Source organism: Ursus americanus, chromosome 11 (assembly GCF_024610735.1).
Source record: "Ursus americanus isolate L20-20 chromosome 11, mUrsAme1.1.p, whole genome shotgun sequence".
NCBI classification, from domain to species: Eukaryota; Metazoa; Chordata; class Mammalia; order Carnivora; family Ursidae; genus Ursus; species Ursus americanus.
In genome coordinates, this window is record NC_142137.1 from 67,007,475 (window position 1) to 67,027,841 (window position 20,367).

Below are 20,367 nucleotides of genomic sequence, written 5' to 3' on the forward strand. Positions count from 1 at the left end.
TCAAGTTTCTCCATCTCCTGCTGAGCTCTGGGTTCTCTCTCAAACCTTTGTGACTATCCAGAGCCACCGCCTTTGTTCTTAGGGTCTGCCACCAGTTGATGGTCGGCCAGTCTGCCAAAAACCTGTCAGAGTTCCAAAGGGGAGGAGGATCTGTCAGTACCTAGAAGCAGGCTGATTGGAAGCTGTTCTTTTAAAGTATGTAAATAGACTTCTTTCAGGGAAAGACTGGGAGATGGGTGTTTCTGCCTGCTATCTCTGTGCTGAGCCCTGAATGGTTTGTTTGCTACAGTCCTGAGGGACCTGCAAACACAAGTTCTGCTGGCCACCAGAGCCAGGCGATCAAGGGGTGCATTCCCTGGGAGCAGCCACAAAAGCCAGGGCACCAGACATGCACAAAGTTCTTCCAGGAGACACCCGTGACCTGAAATGGGCCAGGAGGAGAACGCAGATATGGCTCCCTTCCACCTCTCCAGTCTCCATGGAGTATCACAATCAGTCTCTACACGTGTGCTAAATTAGAAACCTGAGCCTTAGGCTGCAGCTTTTAAGATATGCAAGTAGGCATCCATTAGCTAGTACTTATTGTTAGCTAACTTACTATTGTTAGCTAATGGTTACATTCACTGTATCTACATAATAAAACAAGTGGTTAAGTCACTTTATAGGTTGGTGCATAATTAATGTTGATGACCTCAGTTTACCTTCAGATGCTGTAGTCCAGTTTTAGCTTTGACTATCCCAATCTACAAATGTCTACCATCTTCAAAATGCTAAAGACAGGACCCAGCCATTCCATTCTTAGTATATATCCAAAAGAATGGAAAACATATGTGCACATAAAAACTTGTACATAAACGTTTCAGCTGTGTTCATAACAGCCAAAAACAGCACCCAAATATCCATCAGCCGAAGAACACATTAACAAATGTGGTATATCCGCACAACCGACTATTCAACCATAAAAAGGAATAAAGTACCGATACATGCTACATCATAAATGAACCCTGAAAACAGGTTAAGAAGCCAGACACAAAAGGCCACACATTGTATGATTCCATTATATGAAATGTCCATAATAGGACAGACCCATAGAGAGGAAGTAGATTAGTGTTTGCCAGGAGCTGAGGGGAAAAGAGGTGAGGAATGATTGCTAATGTGTATAGAGTTAATTTTGGGGATGATGAAATACTCTGAAATTAGTGGGGAGGGTTGTACAACACTGTATATTTAAAAGGGTGAATTTTAGAGTATGTGATTTCTATCTTAATAATGCTGTTATTTTAAAATAAAAAGTCAACATGATTTCCTATTTATTTTCTTTTTTACAGATTTTATTTTTAAGCAATCTCTACACCCAACGTGGGGCTAGAACTCACGACCTCAAGAGTCACATGCTCTACGGACTGAGCCAGGCACTCCATGATTTCCTATTTCTCACATGCTCAAGGTCAACTGATGCAACTTTCGAATGAGCATGAAAGAAAGGTAAACATTATTTAGCTAAAGAGAATCTTGATACTAAGTATTGTTAGTATATATAATGGTTTACAATGGTTTTATTTCATACTCTGGTCAATAATGGATTAGCTACTTTATCGTTATCTGGGAAAAATTAGAAGTATAGGTAGCTACAGTCTGGAAAGAATTACTACAGGCTAGAATTCTCTTAAAAAGAGAAGTATTCTCAGCAATATGAAAATAAAAACTTATAAGGAACTGACCCATGGGTGACAACAGGTCTGACAAAGTTAACATATGAGACGAAGGTTTACACGGATATATATTTTTTAAATTTACAGCACATGGAAACCCAGAACAAAAAGTTTTTATATTCTAGTTCAGTCTCCTCTCTAGTCTAGGTACTTTCCAAATGGTATTTTTATGGAAGGTGAGGATTGTTCTCTCTGTACAAACCACCCGTGTTCCTCCTAGCGTGGGCTGGAAACAGTCACCGATGACAAAAGGCATTTTCTATCCCTAGCAGCTTGTTCCCTGCACCAGGGACAACACTGCAAAACATAAGCTGGCACACATGGAATTTCTTCTAGCCCTTCATTCTTTGATTGCCACTCTGTGTTGGTGCTTTACAGTGCTTGAACTGAGAACCACATTCTGTTGCCTGCAACACGCTCCAGACCACTCGACGCCACAGTGACTATGTCCGCATGATAGCTCAGAGCTTAAAAAAAGAAACGGAACACCAAGTTTCTTGCAAAATGGAAGAAGATTAACTCAGTTTTCAAGGTCTTTGGCTAAAGTTTCACAGATGAACTGTAAGGTACGCTGGTATAAAAAAGCATCTTTTTTCTTTGGCTTACAAATGTTCAAATGGTCAACGTCCACAGGAATTAGATCTCCAATGCCTAAATCTGAAGAAAACAAAAATGTCAATACAATCTAAGTAAAAATCTAGACTTCCCCTGTCAATATGAAAAGATGATGAATGGATAGTTCTAAATGGTGATTTGGTTGTGATAAGGAACTCTAAAAATTAGATACAGACACTGGAAGTTTGACCAACTACGTGACTAATCACACGAGAATGGATTCTCAGTAGGTATAATTTTAAGCTTTTCATAAATTGTGTGTGTGTTCTGGCCTGCCTCATTTAATAGCAGAACCTGAGCGGTATCATCACACCCTTTATATGCGTGCATGCCACTTTTTCTAGAGTTTATATTATTATACTTCGGAATGAGCTCCCCTGTCCTGACGACAAGAACGGGAACGTCTCACATAGGATCCGTTCTTCACTCTGCCAGGGGGAAGATGACTTAGTGCTTGAGAGATCTAGTTGAGTTTCTGATGTTTCAGCCTAAAAAAGCGCACATAGATGGAAGTGGCAAGTAAGTCCTTACTGCCAGGTAAGGAATGCAGGTGCTGGTTATGAAGGAAGACAGACCTCCTTGTGACCCCAAAGAAAGGGCAGATAGAACCATGACAAGGCTCTATCGCTACAAACAGTTGGTCCACAGTATTACCTTTACTTTTGCTTCAAGCTTCCAAAGTCCTTTTGTTCTTCAACCACTAAATAGTAGCTCCTCCCTGTACAGCATATTACTTTATGGTAAAGCCTCTTTGGGTTCTGAGTCTTCCATTTTATTTAGATAATACATAACGGAGTTCAGACAAAACTTGCTCTACAGGCTGAAGAACCATCTGGCAGACACTCCAGACTCCCCCTGTCCCTGAGAGCTCTCAGTATGGCCAAGTGCCACTAACACAGCACCTAACCCTGCCTCAGAGGTCACCGGGTTGGCCAGGTGAGAGAAAAGCATTTCAAGGAGGGAAATGTGTGGGTTATCCACTACATACTAATTTAGGAATCAGTATAGAGAATTAGGATTTGGGCCCTACCTCAATGAGCCTGTAATAATTATAATACACCACAGTAATAGGTATTGGTTATTTCCTTCAACCCCAGGATTATAAAAGAAATTGTTGCTTGACTATTCCCCAAATGTTTAAAAAAAAAAAAATCTTTCATTTATTAAAGCTTCCACACCTTTAGCTGCATGGAGAAAGCTTTAACAATTATCAGGCTGGTAAATGCCCCTTTCGTTGTAGCTGAAAGAAGGACTTTGAATTCCTACCTTAACAGAACAGAGCTCACTGGGGCAACCAATTAACCCCCGCCAGCTAAATGACAGGAGGGAAGAGTAACGCCAGGTTGTATACTGGCAGAGAAATTTTAATCTATAGCTGAAAAGAATAATAGAACCTAGATCTTCATGAGTATAAAAATGGGTTGTTTATAATTAAATATAGGTACCACCAACCAGGCATCTAATAGCAACCAAATTTCAAAAGAAGGAATACCTGCTGACTCCACGGGTACCACATGCAGTTTAATCATGCTACCAATGTAAGTTGGCAGTGTTTCTACAAAATTCAGCACCTGGAAATTTTTGTCTTTAGCAAACTCCAGAAAGTCATCTTGTAGTGTTTTAAGTGCGGGAGAATCTGTAAAATTACAGAAAACAAGATTGTGACAAATTCTGTTTACGTAATTCATAATAAATGTACTAAAGAGAAAATTAGGGTTCTGAGTCAAGATAGTAACTTGTTGATTTTCTCTCCTTCCTAAGAAGTCATTAAGATGAGAGCAGAGCTAAAGCCACACACGGACGGACAGAGGCCAGCAGCCGAGGGAGAGGTTCCACAGGTTACCAGCTGACCAGAAGCATGTGGGGCAATGTGGTATGTGGGACTGGGGTCCCTCAGTGTGCTGGCTGGCACCTTCACCCTAAAGCACAGCTTCCCATCAGTGAGGCCTGTCTATAATCACAGAGTGTCTGTCCCCCATCCTCAACTAGGAAAAGGCAACCAAGACATACCAGACCCTAGAGGATAGCTTATAACCTAAAAGAGACCCAGTGAGCAAACAAAACACCTGGGCACAGAAGACACAGAACTCAGTGAAGAAACAAAGGAACTTTAAGAAAAAACTCTAATTAGTATTGTTAGAATGATTGATTTCAAAAGAATCAGAAAACAAGAAAGCTTCTGGAATATAAAACTTGACTGCAAAAAATAAAGTTCAGTAAAAGGTTTAGAAAAAGTTAAGTAACTCTCCATAAAGCAGAAGAAAGAAAAAATATGAACAAAAAGACAACTGGCATATTAAAGGCTCAGCCAGGGCCTCCAAATTGATTAACGGGGGTTCCAGAAACAAAGAAAATGTTTATTAATCAAAATAAGTATGTTATAATCAATATCCTGAAAATCTTAAGTTTGTTTATATTTTAACAGTTGATTTTCCAAACTCATGGAAAAAAGCATGGAATAATCCTTAAAACATTATATAACTTAAAATTTTAAATATTTAAGATAGTATTAAAATTGTTATATTTGAGCAAATAATGGCTTAAGGAAAGGTATCAAAGAAAAATCAAGCCCAAACTAAAAATTTTCCATGAGAGTCTAAACACAATTTGTATACAAATAATAAAATGGGATGGATAATATAGCCAAGTTAGAAACCGTCTTCTTTTTCTCCTTCTCCTGTATAACTGATATTAATACAATCCCAATTCCCCTTCATGACAGAACATAAATATTACCTTTGCTGAGTTCCTTGACTTCCAAAGAGGGAAAGAGAAGATAGCGAATATTGACAGAGTATTCAGCCAGATGGGATCCATGATGAGGGACACTATAAAAAATTATTCCTCTGGTATTGTTTATAACAGTACTCATTTCTGGCTTCTTAGAGGCTTCCAACAGCATCTTTTTTACAAGAAGACCTAACCACACAAAGAAAAACAATGCATAAGCTGTTTTTCTTCCCTCCATTATTCTAAAACAAGAGGGCGTGGGGAACAACACAAAAAGAGATGTTTTCTTTAAAGTTTAAATAATTCTCTAGAGTCCAACAGACAGGGCCTTAAAATACTAGCACTGGGTAATAATGCTGATCTAGAATCCCGCTGACCCCTGAAGAGCATGGTTTGAATGGTACAGGCGCACAGACACACATGGATTTCATACAGTACTATTAATGTATCTTATCATTTTCTTTACATTTTCTTTATTGTAAGAATACATACAGAATACATACATAAAACATGGGTTAACTGTTATCAGTAAAGCTTCTGGTCTGCAGTAGGCTATTAGTAGCTAAGTTTTGGGGGAGGCAAAAGTTCTAGGCAGATTTCTGACTGCACAGGGTAGTCAGTGCCCCTAAACCCCATGCTGTTCCAGGGTCAACTGTATGTAACACAAGCCTACAAACAGGTAAGATTCTAGAAACTCACTTCAAAGGCAGATCTTCTATCAATCACAGGATACACTATCCCATAGAAGTACTAGGCATTGCTATGTTGGGTGTCCATCAATGAAGTAAATATGCAGCACCATGTCTCCCCATCCTCCCCCCAGTAGCCTACTAGTGACCACACCATTAGGACAGTACTAATATTCAAAAAAGAGCCCCATAAAGCTTCTCCACCATGGAAAACAACTTTTCTGTAGGAAAATGAACCTAGGAAGGCACCATTGCTTCCATCCCCGCACCCTGAGCTTGAAGCTGATAATGCAACACAAAGGTCACTTAGATGGTAACCGTGGATCTCTGTGGACACAAAGGGCTACATCTACCTCTCTCTCAGCAAAAAGCCCCAACTCAGAGTCTGCAATCCTGAGCATTTCATCAGATAAACTAGGCCAGAGGCTGTAGCAAGGCCCTCTCCAAGGCCACCCGTGACAACTCGCGTGAGCTGAGAGGAGCAGATGACACTTAGCAAGCGCACACCAGGACCCAAAGAGCAGACATCTGCCTTCACACCTCCCCCTGCTCAGCAGGCTCGAGGCTGAGCCTGTGGGCTCTGCGATGCTCGGGGGTGCAGGAAAGAAAGGGGAGCACAGGGACTAGCCAGGAATGCTGAAGGATATTCACAACTCAGGCTTACAGAAGCCACGGACTGCTTCTGATGTTTACTGATTATTGCTACATGAAAGCATTACGTTGCCGAATGCATGTTTCTTTGATAAGGTTTGTTACTAGTGATCCCCTTGTAGAAAAACAGGATGGAAGGAAAGTAGTAACTTAAAAACTCTTAGCTATAGCCAAAAACATTAATTTAGAGGGAAAGGGGGCCAGTAGTAAGTGAAACAGGGAGCTGAGGTAACAGGTTAGCCCCACCAGCTGACAATAACCTCACGCACTGGCTTCACGAAAATGAAACATACTTACCTCCCATGCTGTGTGATACCCAAATGACTGGCCTATCCCCAACACCAGCAGCTCTGAGCTTCCTTAGAAGTTCGTTGCTCCTGAATGCAATGGACTTTCTGAACAAAATGAAAACAGCAGGCGTGATATGAGGCTATTGATTTCACACCCTCCCCCCATCCAAATTTTACTATCCAAGTTTTTAAGGCAAGAACTTTTATTGGGCCAATATTACAATACTACATTTTGGGGTCAGGAATACCCCTACTCTCTCTACAAATGCTTGTTCCCCATTTCTAACTTAGGCACACTGGCATAACTGGCAATATCGAGGCCCAGAACAAGCCATTCACTTACTAAACAAGCAGGGTTTGAGCATCTAATACGCATCTGGCAATTTTTGCAAGTTGGATCTCACACTGACTGCCCCCACAACTTAGGATGTGTGTCCCTGTGATGATGCGGCCTGAAAATAATGCTGTGTTGTCTCCTCTGAGCTCACCTACATGGTCAGCTGCCATTCCACTTTGTTCTACTTGTATTTATGCTGCAAACATTAAGCTTTCATCCTTTTGGTTTATTTAGAAATACCAGAAAGCTATTAGAATCAGAAAATTCAAAGTGATTTTCGAGCTAAAAGGGAACTTCAAAACTATCTACTCTGGTAGTTTCAAACTGTTTATCTATAAAAACCTTTCCTTGCAATAAAGGTTTGTCAAAACTCCTCTTGGTGCAATGGGGAAAGACCCCTGAGCTCTTGCCTGCTGACCCTCAGAACACCTGCTCTGGCACCTACACGGGGGCCATTCAGAGACCGCGCTCAGCTTAGTAACAGTGACTCAGACCAACGCTCTCAATTTGCAGACCACGCTTCCCAGACAAGTTAGAGGACCTGAGATCACACAGTGGGTCAAAGGTAGAAGCAGCCACCATCTAGGGCCCAGAGCCCAGAGGTCCAGTGCTCCTCCTCCCGTATACACAATCAGCACATAGCACACAAAGTGACAGAGGCTCACAGAAGTGGTGAGCCTATGCTGCTCACCATCTTTTTCTTTGCTTCCTGTAGCCGATACACTTGCGAACACAAAAGCAAAAAGCCTCGCGTTTACTTCTGGGAGTAAAGGAAATTTTGCTATAGAATCCATGGTTCTTACTACTAGAAGAGTTATAAATGAACCCCTGTAGGAACCCAACACTGACACTGTATCTTAGCCTTACACTATTTCATTGTTTATATCTTACTATCTCCTTCTAGAAAGAAGAAAAAAAAGGTTAGGTTTTTCATAATAAAATTCTGTCTGTGGCATCAAAAGATAAAGCTCCCCTCTATCCCTGAGGATTCACTTGTGGCCTGGACCCCGGCCCTTCCTCCCAGTCCACAGCGTCCCCTCTGGTACCTCTCCATAGGACACCTCGTTCTCCAGTCGCTAAGGCTGGTGTCATATTCCACAGATATAATTCGGAGAGCAGGACAGTCTCTTGCCAACCATGTCTATGCAAAATATAAGGTACAGAAGAACACACATGAATTTCCCCTGCTCCAGTTTGCTAATGACACCTGTAACTAAAGGCCACTGTAGACTGACGACTATAAAATATAGCATTACAATAAAGTTAAAAGGGTGACTAGAAAACCAGTTCTGGCATTTTATCTTTTTATGTCTCTGGTCACAAAGAGGCATCAATATTCATAGCAGAAAGCCAATGGGAGTTTCAAGAGAATATTCTCAGTTTTAATGTGCTGTAGCCAGAAGGAAGGAGTTTTTGGAGTCCAGATCAAATTGGCTTTTCGAAAGCATTTAACAGAAAGTTATGATCTCAGGACAGACAGTACAGTGTGACAGTGGGAGATTCGAGCTGAGAATGCAGAGATACGAATGACGGTCACAGTCCTGTCTGTGGACCCAGGGCCAGTTGTCTTCTCCATACGTCAGTGTTGCCAAAGTGCAAATCATTCACCTCCGTGAAGGTGAGGAAGCTACGGTGGGACAAAGCCCTGGAAACGACGCGAATTTCCGTCTTCACTAAGCTTTAGCTATACTGCATGCAATCCGTTCATCCCAGACTTAAGGCTCTCAGAAGAAATATCACCAAGGAAATCCAAAGTTGAATGATTTCTTCAAAGTATTTCTATTTTTATAATTATTAAAATCCTAGAACTAGCTAACCATTATGAATGTATTATTTGTTATATTTTTAACAGGAGTGAACTAATACTGGTCCTTGCCTGTTTTTTCCTCAATGAACTATTCTTTTAGAGTTCTAGCCCACACCCTAACCAGAAAGGACACAACAGAAGGCAGGGTGACAAGCCCAGCTGTTCGTGAACATACTACAAGAGTCCCTAAAGGACAGAAAAACTGCATGGTAGAAAAATCCCAGGAAAAAGAGAAAAATAAGCAAATCCGAATGCAGGCTTCAATAGCCAGAGACGCCACAGCACGTCACAAAGAAGGTGCCCTATCAGAGGTGGCACTTCCTTACCTTGGGCCAACACGTCGTATAGCTGGCTTCATCCTCTAAAATCTTTTCCGTTAAAACCTGCTCACTGTCCTGCTGGCGCCATGTTTTGAAAGCTGCTCCCATAAGGCCATGAATAAAAAGGACATCTGCTTTAATGGGCTGACTGATGGGGGAGAGAGTTTTAAAAAGAAGCAGAATAAATGCATTACTGCTTTGGTAAGAGTCTGCCTAGCACTCTGCGGCTGGTGCTTAGCAAGTTCACATACAGAAAATAAAACCAGGAAGGCAAGCTGTATAAGCACAGGTGTGGCAAAGACATACATGGAGTGTGCTCACTGCTCTATGAAAACGGAGGCAGAGCCAGTCCTAGCCAGGCTGACCAACCAGAATCAACTGTGATGAGTTTAATAACCAATAAAGTGACGTATGTCATAGACCGCCCTCCAAAGAATTTGAGAATATTCCACAAATCAATAAAAGTATTTAAGAAATTAAATAAGAATGGCTAGTGTAGTTTCAAATTGAGTATGCATGAGAGATTTTTTAAAACTTATCAAGGGGGGCACCTGGGTGGCTCAGTCGTTAAGCGTCTGCCTTCAGCTCAGGGCGTGATCCCAGGTCCTGGGATCGAGCCCCGCATCAGGCTCCCTGCTCCGCTGGGAGCCTGCTTCTTCCTCTCCCACTCCCCCTGCTTGTGTTCCCTCTCTTGCTGGCTGTCTCTGTCAAATAAATAAATAAAATCTTTAAAATAAAATAAAACTTATCAAGGAAATAAATGTTTATCAGAAATGAGATTTTAGGGGCCCTGGATGGCTCAGTCGGTTAAGCATCTGACTCTTGATTTCAGCTCTGGTCATGATCTTAGGGTTGAGGGATTAAGCCCCATGTAGGGCTCCAAGCTCAGCAGGGATTCTGCTTGAGATTCTCTCTCTCCCTTCTCCCCTCCCCCCCACTCACTCTCTCAAATAAATCTTTAAAAAAATGAGATTTTAAAGTATTTCATAGTCTTTAGATATGACTTTTTTTTTTTTTAATAGGAGGGCAGGGGTAGAGGGAGAGGGAAAGAGAGAATCTTAAGGAGGCTCCGTGACCAGTGCAGAACCTGACATAGGGCTCAATCTCATGACCCTGAGCTCATGACCTGAGCTGAAATCAAGAGTCAGATGCTTAACCACCTGAGCCACCACCCAGATGTTCCTAGTTATGACACTTCTAAAAACTGTAGATAGCATATGACTTGTAAGCTATTTATAGTACACGACATATAAAATACATTTCCATATTATTTTGTTTATAAATTAGAATTAACCACACAATCCATTTTTCAATTAAATGATTTTGCTATTTTCTGAGGTATTATTTTCAAGTACCTGTGAAAAATCCAAGAAATATGTTAATTTTTTCATTGTGGTCCTTCCTATATTTATTATCTCAGCAATGATACAACAGAAATAATCTTAAGGAGGAGCATGAGTCAAATTTATTACAACTTACTCCTTCCAGTGCACGATTTTATACATTGCATAAATTTTGTCCAGTCCTTCTGAATTCTAGACCCAGGCTAATAGATGGTTGCCTGCATAGGATGTCCTATCTCCTCCCATCCAGACCAGCCTCTACAATCCAAATCAGCTATTAACTCAGATCTAGAGGAAGCAAGTAGTGAAACAAAGAACAATGCATTACAGAGTTTAAGGGGGGCACATTACTAGAGGTGAAAGCGATCTTACTGAAGGTCAGCCCTTGGTGTAAAATCACGCTGATAATTTAGCTAGTTCCATACTTTCATGACAGCCTGCAATTCTTCTCAGGTTATTACAGACAAATTGTATCAGCAAATAAGGTTCTCGGGATTATTTTTAAGGTATTTAACATCTGAATTATGCAGAAATAAAGTAAAATGATAGGCCCCCTAGGCTTTACGCCCCCACAGGAGACAAAGTGTCTGATCTCACCTTGTGCGGTACTGGGGGTGTAGCACGTACACGCCATCCTGGTATTTTTCTTGCATGGTCTCTCGGTCTAGATTAGCCAGGGTTCTGGCGGCATGTGAGGCCTCCATAATGCGGTGAGACTTCACTGCCTCCGCCAGTATGGAAACCCAGCCTGGTGAAGAGAACAAACGCACTCAACACCCACACCACTCCGTCTCAGACTGTGAGCGGTTTCTGACTGAAAATGGCGGGAGAAAGGCAGACACCAGTGTCTGCCTCACAGAAAAGAAAGAATACTTCAACTCCATTCTGCCCTAAGGGCCTCCACATCCCACGGCACATGATGTCCCAAGACAGGTACCCTGTATAGGGGTCTCAAAGAAAGTAGGAGGGGTTTAAGAACCATTTCCTTTATTTACAAAATCTAGCTAAAAGTTGCAGTTACTAGAGATGTCATCAATAATATGATATTCTGCTTTTAGTGAGAATTACTAAACTCAGTAAGTTTTAGTGTCTTAGATTTAATCCAGAAACAAAAATTCAGAAATCATATTCTCTCAATAGATGCAGAAAAAGCATTTGACAAAATACAGCATCCTTTCCTGATTAAAACCCTTCAGAGTGTAGGAATAGAGGGTACATTTCTCAAGATCATAAAAGCCACCTATGAAAAACCTACAGCAAATATTATTCTCAATGGGGAAAAGCTGAAAGCTTTTCCCTTAAGATCAGGAACACAACAAGGATGCCCACTCTCGCCACTATTATTCAACATAGTACTAGAAGTCCTTGCAACAGCAATCAGGCAACAAAAAGGTATAAAAGGTATCCAAATTGGCAAAGAAGAAGTCAAACTGTCTCTCTTCGCAGATGACATGATACTCTATATGGAAAACCCAAAAGAATCCACTCCCAAACTATTAGAAGTTATAGAGCAATTCAGTAATGTGGCAGGATACAAAATCAATGCTCAGAAAATCAGTTGCATTTCTATACACGAATAATGAGACTGAAGAAAGAGAAATTAGGGAATCCATCCCATTTACAATAGCACCAAAACCCATACGTTACCTTGGAATTAACTTAACCGGAGACGTAAAGGATCTATATTCTAGAAACTATAAATCACTCTTGAAAGACATTGAGGAAGACACAAAAAGATGGATTGAAAGAATTAACATAGTTAAAATGTCCATGCTACCCAGAGCAATCTACACTTTCAATGCTATCCCAATCAAAATACCGATGACATTTTTCAAGGAACTGGAACAAATAGTTCTTAAATTTGTATGGAACCAGAAAAGGCCCCGAATCGCCAAGGAACAGTTGAAAAGGAAAAACAAAGCTGGGGGCATCACAATGCCGAATTTCGAGCTGTACTACAAAGCTGTGATCACAAAGACAGCATGGTACTGGCACAAAAACAGACACATAGACCAATGGAACAGAATAGAGAACCCAGAAATGGACCCTCGGCTCTTTGGGCAACTAATCTTTGATAAGGCAGGAAAAACCATCCGGTGGAAAAAAGACAGTCTCTTCAATAAATGGTGCTGGGAAAATTGGACAGCTACATGCAAAACAATGAAGCTTGACCACTCTCTCACACCATGCACAAAGATAAACTCCAAATGGATGAAAGACCTCGATGTGAGACAGGAATCCATCAAAATCCTAGGGGAGAACATAAGCAGCAACCTCTATGACATCGGCCACAACAACCTTTTTCATGACACATCTCCAAAGGCAAGAGAAACAAAAGATAAAATGAACATGTGGGACTTCATCAAGATAAAAAGCTTCTGCACAGCCAAGGAAACAATCAAAAAAACTAAGAGGCAGCCCACGGAATGGGAGAATATATTTGCAAATGATGCTACAGATAAAAGACTGGTATCCAAGATCTACAAAGAACTTCTCAAACTGAATACGCAAGAAACAAATCACAAAATGGGCAGACGATATGAACAGACACTTTTCCAATGATGACATACAAATGGCCAACAGACACATGAAAAAATGTTCAAAATCATTAGCCATCAGGGAAATTCAAATCAAAACCACACTAAGATACCACCTTACGCCAGTTAGAATGGCAAAAATTAACAAGGCAGGAAACAGCAATTGCTGGAGAGGATGTGGAGAAAGCAGATCCCTCCTACATTGTTGGTGGGAATGCAGGCTGGTGCAGCCAGTCTGGAAAACAGTGTGGAGGTCCCTTAAAAAGTTAAAAATTGAGCTACCCTATGACCCAGCCATTGCACTACTGGGTATTTACCCCAAAGATACAGACGTAGTGAAGAGAAGGGCCATATGCACCCCAATGTTCATAGCAGCATTGTCCACAATAGCCAAATCGTGGAAGGAACCGAGATGCCCTTCAACAGATGACTGGATTAAGAAGCTGTGGTCCATATATACAATGGAATATTACTCAGCTATCAGAAAGAACGAGTTCTGTTGAGAACTCGGATGGCACTGGAGGAGATAATGCTAAGTGAAATAAGTCAAGCAGAGAAAGACAATTATCATATGATTTCTCTCATCTATGGAACATAAGAACTAGGAAGATCGGTAGGGGAAGAAAGGGATAAAGAAAGGGGGGGTAATCAGAAGGGGGAATGAAGCATGAGAGACTATGGACTCTGGGAAACAAACTGAGGGCTTCAGAGGGGAGGGGGGTGGGGGAATGGGATAGACTGGTGATGGGTAGTAAGGAGGGCACGTATTGCATGGTGCACTGGGTGTTATACGCAACTAATGAATCATCGAACTTTACATAATGTAATAAAAAAAACATGAAAAGAAAAAAAAAAAGAAACCAGGGATGTACTGTATGGTGACTAACATAATAAAAAAACATTAAAAAAAAATAAAATTCTACCTATAGAGATATACAGGTATATTACTGGTATACATACAAAAATATGGCTTTATTTTTAATGGAGTCTCAAGAAAGGAAACACAAGAGAAATCATGGCACAAGACATTTCTATGGCTTTTTTTAGTTGACAACGTATTTTCACAATGCCTGAGATGCTTCACCTTTTACAAAACATCAAATGCCCCTTGGAAAATGTGTCTTCTTTAAGATTCAGTGTTTTTTAAATTATGTGACATCTGAATACATAATTATAAAAACAATTAAAAAATAGTACCTAATAATCAAAATCCCACTTTAGCACTCCCATCATTTACCAATTCCATTTCCATCCTCGAAAGTAACTAGAGTTAAAAGTTTGGTGATGACCCTTCCAAACCTTTTTAAAAATTCAGTCACATACCCATAACTTCTACATACACACTACAGCTCTATATGCAATTTTTTTTTTCTTTTTTTTCCTAAATGGAATAGTACTATTCCTACTGTTCTGTGACTGGATCTGATACTTTCACTATTGTGTCTTGGAATGCTCTCCACATACTTCTCTTTTTAATTATAGCATTTAACACAGTTGAAGTATTCCATTGTTTCTTTAACATTATTCCTACTGGCAAACATTTAGGTTTTTCTATTTTTTCCATACTGCAAACACCAGTCCAATAAACATTTTTATATACAAATCTTTAAGAACGCCCATGAGTACTTAGGTAGGAGAGAATTCTAGTAGTATTATTACTAGGTCAAATGGCATATACATTCTTTTAATAGACACTACTAAGTGCCTATCAAAAAACTGAATCAGGGGCGCCTGGGTGGCTCAGTCGTTAAGCGTCTGCCTTCGGCTCAGGGCATGATCCTGGAATCCTGGGATCGAGCCCCACGTCAGGCTCCTCTGCTGGGAGCCTGCTGCTTCCTCTCCCAATCCCCCTGCTTGTATTCCCTCTCTCGCTGGCTGTCTCTCTGTGTCAAATAAATATATAAAATCTTAAAAAAAAAAACAAAAAACTGAATCAATGTACATCCTCACCAATGATACATGAGAGAAGCAGTTTCACCCACCTTCACCAGCAGTGGATATTACCAATATCTTTTTAACTGTTGTAAATCTGAATGGTAAAAAGTTACAGATCTGATACTATTAAGATTTTATATATATATATATATATATATATATATATATATATAGTACAGTACATAGATATAAAGATACAGGATACCTAAAAAAAAAAATACAACAAGGTAAGGCAGAATTCAAACTGAAATATTCAGAAATAATCGGAGCTGAGCAAAAAGCAGCACAGATAACTTTGAAAAGTTTAGACATAAAATTGAAAAGCAGAAGAGGGGGTGAAAAACCAGGGGGATGTGGTGTCACGAATTTCGGGTGGTTTTTCACACCGTCCCCTAATCTGTTGATCAAAGGCTCCTGTTGAGAAGGAGCCACTGACTATGCAGATTAGAAAAGACTGGCAATTTCTAAGATAGTGAAAGGAGCCAGGATCCAGATGTAGTTGGAGGTCTCCTAAGAGATGTCCTTTTTCCTACCATCAAGAGCAGGAAAGGAGAAGACCAGTTTGGTTTTGGTAGTGAGAAACTAAGGGAAATCCCTTTCAGAGTCTCAGCTGTCTCACTGGAGGAGGAGGGGTCATCTGCGGAGAGGGAGAGAGTCAGTGGAAGGTCTGAGGAATGTGGAGGAGGTTCGAATCGTCTCTGCTAGGAACAGTAAGGCAAGCCGACTGGAGAAACAGGACTGCTGATACCGAAGGTGACAACCAATCTGCAATGATTCTACGCTCAGCCACGGAAGCAGCAGATAGTAGGTTTTCTCTGGTGTTGGGGTCTGACCAAGGGTGTGCTCAGAGGATGGAAGAGAAAGGGCGTTCGAGGGCACTGAGGATAATGTCAGTGAAATGAGGGACCATGGAATATATATACACTGTGTCAGGAGGGGAGTGCGGATAAAGAGGACTGAGGGACTGGGAGAAAAAGGGGTCAGCAGATAAATTTCTGGAGAGAATAAAACCGGTCACTGTGGGAGTAGGTGCAAAAACAAGGCTTGAATGAGAGAAGGATGTGCCCTGAGAGGTGAATTACCGATTTTATAGGTGAAATGGTTTCAGGCCGTGACTAAATCCAGGTGCGGCATGGGAGTGGAGTACTAGACAATCGGGAGCAGAGAAGGAAGTCAATGGAGATGAGAAGGTCAAGGGACTGAGAGACCAAGGTGTTCAGTGGGCTGTCCACTAGATACTGAAATCCCCGAGACGATGGAAGACTTGGGCTAAGAGCCAGGGTTCAGTTTGGGGAAGAGTGTTTTGTGGGTTTTTTAAATAAAACACTGATTTGATCAAGGCTCTATCCCATTAAAGAAACTGAAGATAAGTCAACAGAAATTATCCAAAGTAAAACACAGAGAAGGAAAAAAGTATTTGAAGGGAAATGAAGAGAGTCTCAGTGACTTGTGGAACAGAATCAAGAGATCTAATATCCATGACTGAGGTCCCAAAAGGAGAAAAGAGCAAAAAGGAGACAAGAAAAAGTATTTTAAGATACACTGGCTGGAAATCTTCCAAATTTGATCAAAAACATCAACCCACTGATTCAGTCTGCTCAGCAGACACTGAGCAACACAAATGTAAAAAAGGAACCAAGCACTTCATAGTCAAATTGCTAAAAACCAAACATAAAAACCTTAAAAGAAGCCAGCAAGGAAACGACAAGGTACATACAGAACAGAAGTGGGAATAAGACTTCTCATCAGACAGCAGTGGTCAGGAGAGAATGGAATGACAGTTTTAAAGTGCTGACAGAAAAAATAACACACTGTCAACACAGAATTCTTTATCCATGGAAAATCTCTTTCCTGGGATAATCAAATAAAGGCAAAGTAAAGACTTTCAGAAAACGAAAGGTGAGAGAATTTGTCCAGCAGACCCAGGTCTTCAGCCTGAAGGGAAATGTTATCAGATGTAAACATAGATAAACAGAACAGAAGGAAGAACACTGGATATTATAAATCTACAAATAAAAAGACTTTTCTTTTTTTCTTATAGTCTTTAAATATCACTTGACTGAATAACAACAATGTATCACAAAGCCTATAACATATGCAGGAGTAAAATACATTATGACAATACAACAAAGGATGGCAAGGGGTGGAAAGTGAATTACACTGTTTTAAGAATCTCACACTACATATAAAGTGGCATAATAATAACTCAAGATAGACTGTGATAAATTAAGGATACCCCAATAAAAAATACATAAATACTACTATATAAAAAGCCAAAAGAGGAGAAAGAACAGAATGTGAAAGATATTCAAGTAACCCAAAAAAGTCAGTAAAGGAGAAAAAAGAAACAATAGTTATGATTACATTAGAGGTAAAGAGACAAAACACTCAGATTAAAAGGATCAAATTGGATTTAAAAAAAAAGATCCACCTATATGCTGTCTATAAAAGATGTATTTATTTTTAAAGTTACAGAAAAATGAAAGCAAAAGAAGGTGAAAAGATAAAAGATCGGTAATGCAAATAGCAAGCATAAGAAAAAACCAACGTGATCATCAGGGAAATGAAAATCAAAACCACAATGAGCTATCACCTCACACCAGTGAGAATGGCTAGAATTAAAACGACAAGACATAACAAGTGTTAGTGAGGATGTGGAGAAAAGGGAGCCCCTGCAAACACAACATAAACTGGTGCAGCTGCTGTTGGAAACAGTATGAAGCTCCCTCAAAAAATTAGAAATAGAAATAGCATACAATCCTGGAATTCCACTACTAGGTATTTACCCAAAGAAAATGAAAAAGCTAATTCAAAAAGCTATAAGCCCCCCTATGCTTATCACAGCATTACCTACAAGAGCCAAGAAACGGAAACAACCTGTGTGTGTCAGTGGGTAAATGGGTAAGATGTGTACGGGCGTGTGTACGTGTGTGATAGACGATCACTCAGCCATAAGAAGGAATGAGATCTTTCCATTTGTGATTACACGGGTAGACCTAGAGGGAATTATATTAAGTGAAAGAGGTCAGAAAGAACACCACAAATACCATATGTTTCACTTATACATGGAATCTAAAAAAACCAGAAACACAGCCACAGAGAGAACCAGTGGTTGCCAGATGGAAGGGGGACGGGAGGATGAGTGAAACAGGTGAATGGGATTAAGAGGTAAAAACGTCTAGGTACAAAATAAATAAGTCATAGGGATGAAGAGTACAGCATAGGGAATATGGTCAATAATATAATACTGTGTGGTGACAGATGATAACTACACTATGGTGAGCATTACATAATGTATAGAATTGTCAAATCACTATGTTGTACACCTGAAACTACTATAACATTGGATGTCAATTATACTTCAATAATAAAAATGTTTTAAGAAGAAAAAGCTAGTGTGGCTATTTTAATACCAGATGAAGTAGACTTAAGGAAAAGGAGTACGCCCAGTGGGAAAGACATCACTTAGTAATAAAAAATGAATAATTTTACCAGGAAGAAAAACCTGGCAGAACTAAAGGGAAAAACAGATAAAGTCAAAATCATAGTTGAAAAATTTCACACATCTCTCGGTAATTCGTAGAACTAGACAAAACGCAATGCAGACCTAGAGAAGATTTGAGCAGTACTATCAGCCAATGTGGTTTGTTATATATTGAACACTTCACCTAACAACTACAGAACACTCATTCTTTTTAAGTGCACACAGAACATTCACCACGACAGACCATACAGCAGGCCATCAGGTACGTCTCGGTAAATTTCCAAAGACTAAAATCTGTTTACAGGGTCTGTTTTCTGAACACATGAAATACTAAATTAAAAATCAGAGACATATGATATCTAGAAAACAATATTTATAAACTATGCAGCACACTTTTAGGTAACCCATGAGACAAAAAATTCACAAGAAAATTAGAAAAATGTCAAACAGAATAATAATAAAAATACAATATATCCAAAATGTGAAGGATGCATCTAAAGCAGGTTAGAGGAAATTTACTGCTTTAAATACTAAATTGTAGTGATCTGAAAACCTATCTTCAAATTCTTTGGCACTATTCTCTATTAAGACGTTACAGGCAAATAATGAATCATGGAACACTACATCAAAAACTAAGGATATACTGTATGGTGACTAACATAATAAAAAATTATTAAAAAAAAAAAAAAAGACGTGATGAGTCTAAACCCCTTCCAAATCTCCTCCCCTTGAATAGGAGCCAGCCTCAGTGACTAGCTTCTAATCAATAAATCATGGCAGAAATGACTTCCAGTGCTTGATTATAAAAGGAAAAGAGCTTATAGCTGGCCCTCTCTGGGGACGTTTGCCCTTAAAACCTAGCCATCGTGCTTAAAGGAAGCTAAGCTGCATGCAGTGGCGCATGTGGAAAGGAGCCGGTGTCCCCAGTCCCAGGTGAGAGCCAGTAGCAGTTCGCAAGCCAGGAAAGCGAGCAATCTTGAAAGCATGTCCTCCACCCCATGGCTGAGCTGCTCCAGTTACTTCTGCTCAGAGTGATGTAAGCTTTCCTATCAAATCTTGCCCGTTTCAGATTCATGAGGAAAATATATGACCACTATTTTAACCAATGAATTTTGTGTTTGATACACACACAGCAACAGATGACTGAAACAAGGAAAGAGGTTAAAATCGGTGATCTAAGTTTCTACCTTAAGAATCTAAAAACTCAGAATAAAACCCATAGAAAGTAGTCCTTTATAGAAAAAGTTGGCTGATCCCTGAATGAGACTTCATCAAATTAAAAACTTCTACTGATCAAAACGCTCTTAAATGTAAACCAAAAAAAAAAAAAAAAAAAAAGCAGAGACACAAGAAAAAATGTAAATTCATAGTTTCTAATAAATATGAACATATGCATGTACAGGAGCACCTACGTACGCATTTTTGTCTGTGTGTATTTGTATATATCACCTTGCTTTTTCCACTGAAAGAGCCAAGCAAAGACACTCCAGGACCAATAAGCACATCAAGCACCCAGATCCTGATCTCTACCAATCAATCTGCACTAAAATCTATCTGCATCTCTCCTCAGAGAAATGAGCCTGGAACATCTTGTTATTCCAGACAGTACCGAATGCCTCCCAAAATGAGGTAGGCACATTGCAAGGACACAGCGAGCCAGTCTGTGGGGCTCCCACTAACCAAAACTGAGGCAATCTGGCATCAAATGTTAAGTAAGGTAATGAGTTATAAACCATTAAAAAAACCAGCAATCTCTGTGCCCATACTGATAGGGGACGGAGGGAGGGAGGGAGGGACAAGAAGGAAGAAAGGAGGGAGCCAGATGGAAGGGGAGAGAAGGAAGGGCTCTTGCTTACGAGAAAATGCCAAATGCTGAAAAGCACACGGGGAAGGCGTGCTGCAGTTGGAAAACCATCG

At 40.1% G+C, this 20,367-nt stretch overlaps 1 protein-coding gene across 7 annotated transcripts in view; it reads right to left on the minus strand.

Annotated features, from left to right (window-relative positions):
- Nucleotides 1–1,767: 1,767 nt before the first annotated feature.
- SERAC1 (serine active site containing 1) overlaps nt 1,768–20,367 on the minus strand; it is a 59,123-nt gene continuing 40,523 nt past the window's right edge. For all 7 annotated transcript variants that reach the window (XM_045805420.2, XM_087865618.1, XM_087865622.1 and 4 more), the window contains 7 exons: nt 11,092–11,242; nt 9,158–9,299; nt 8,071–8,165; nt 6,695–6,792; nt 5,064–5,246; nt 3,820–3,963; nt 1,768–2,369 (listed from right to left, as the gene is read on the minus strand). In XM_045805420.2, coding sequence (XP_045661376.1) covers nt 2,233–2,369; nt 3,820–3,963; nt 5,064–5,246; nt 6,695–6,792; nt 8,071–8,165; nt 9,158–9,299; nt 11,092–11,242 — 950 coding nt within the window. In that variant the 3' untranslated portion in view covers nt 1,768–2,232. The remainder of the gene's footprint in view (nt 2,370–3,819; nt 3,964–5,063; nt 5,247–6,694; nt 6,793–8,070; nt 8,166–9,157; nt 9,300–11,091; nt 11,243–20,367) is intronic.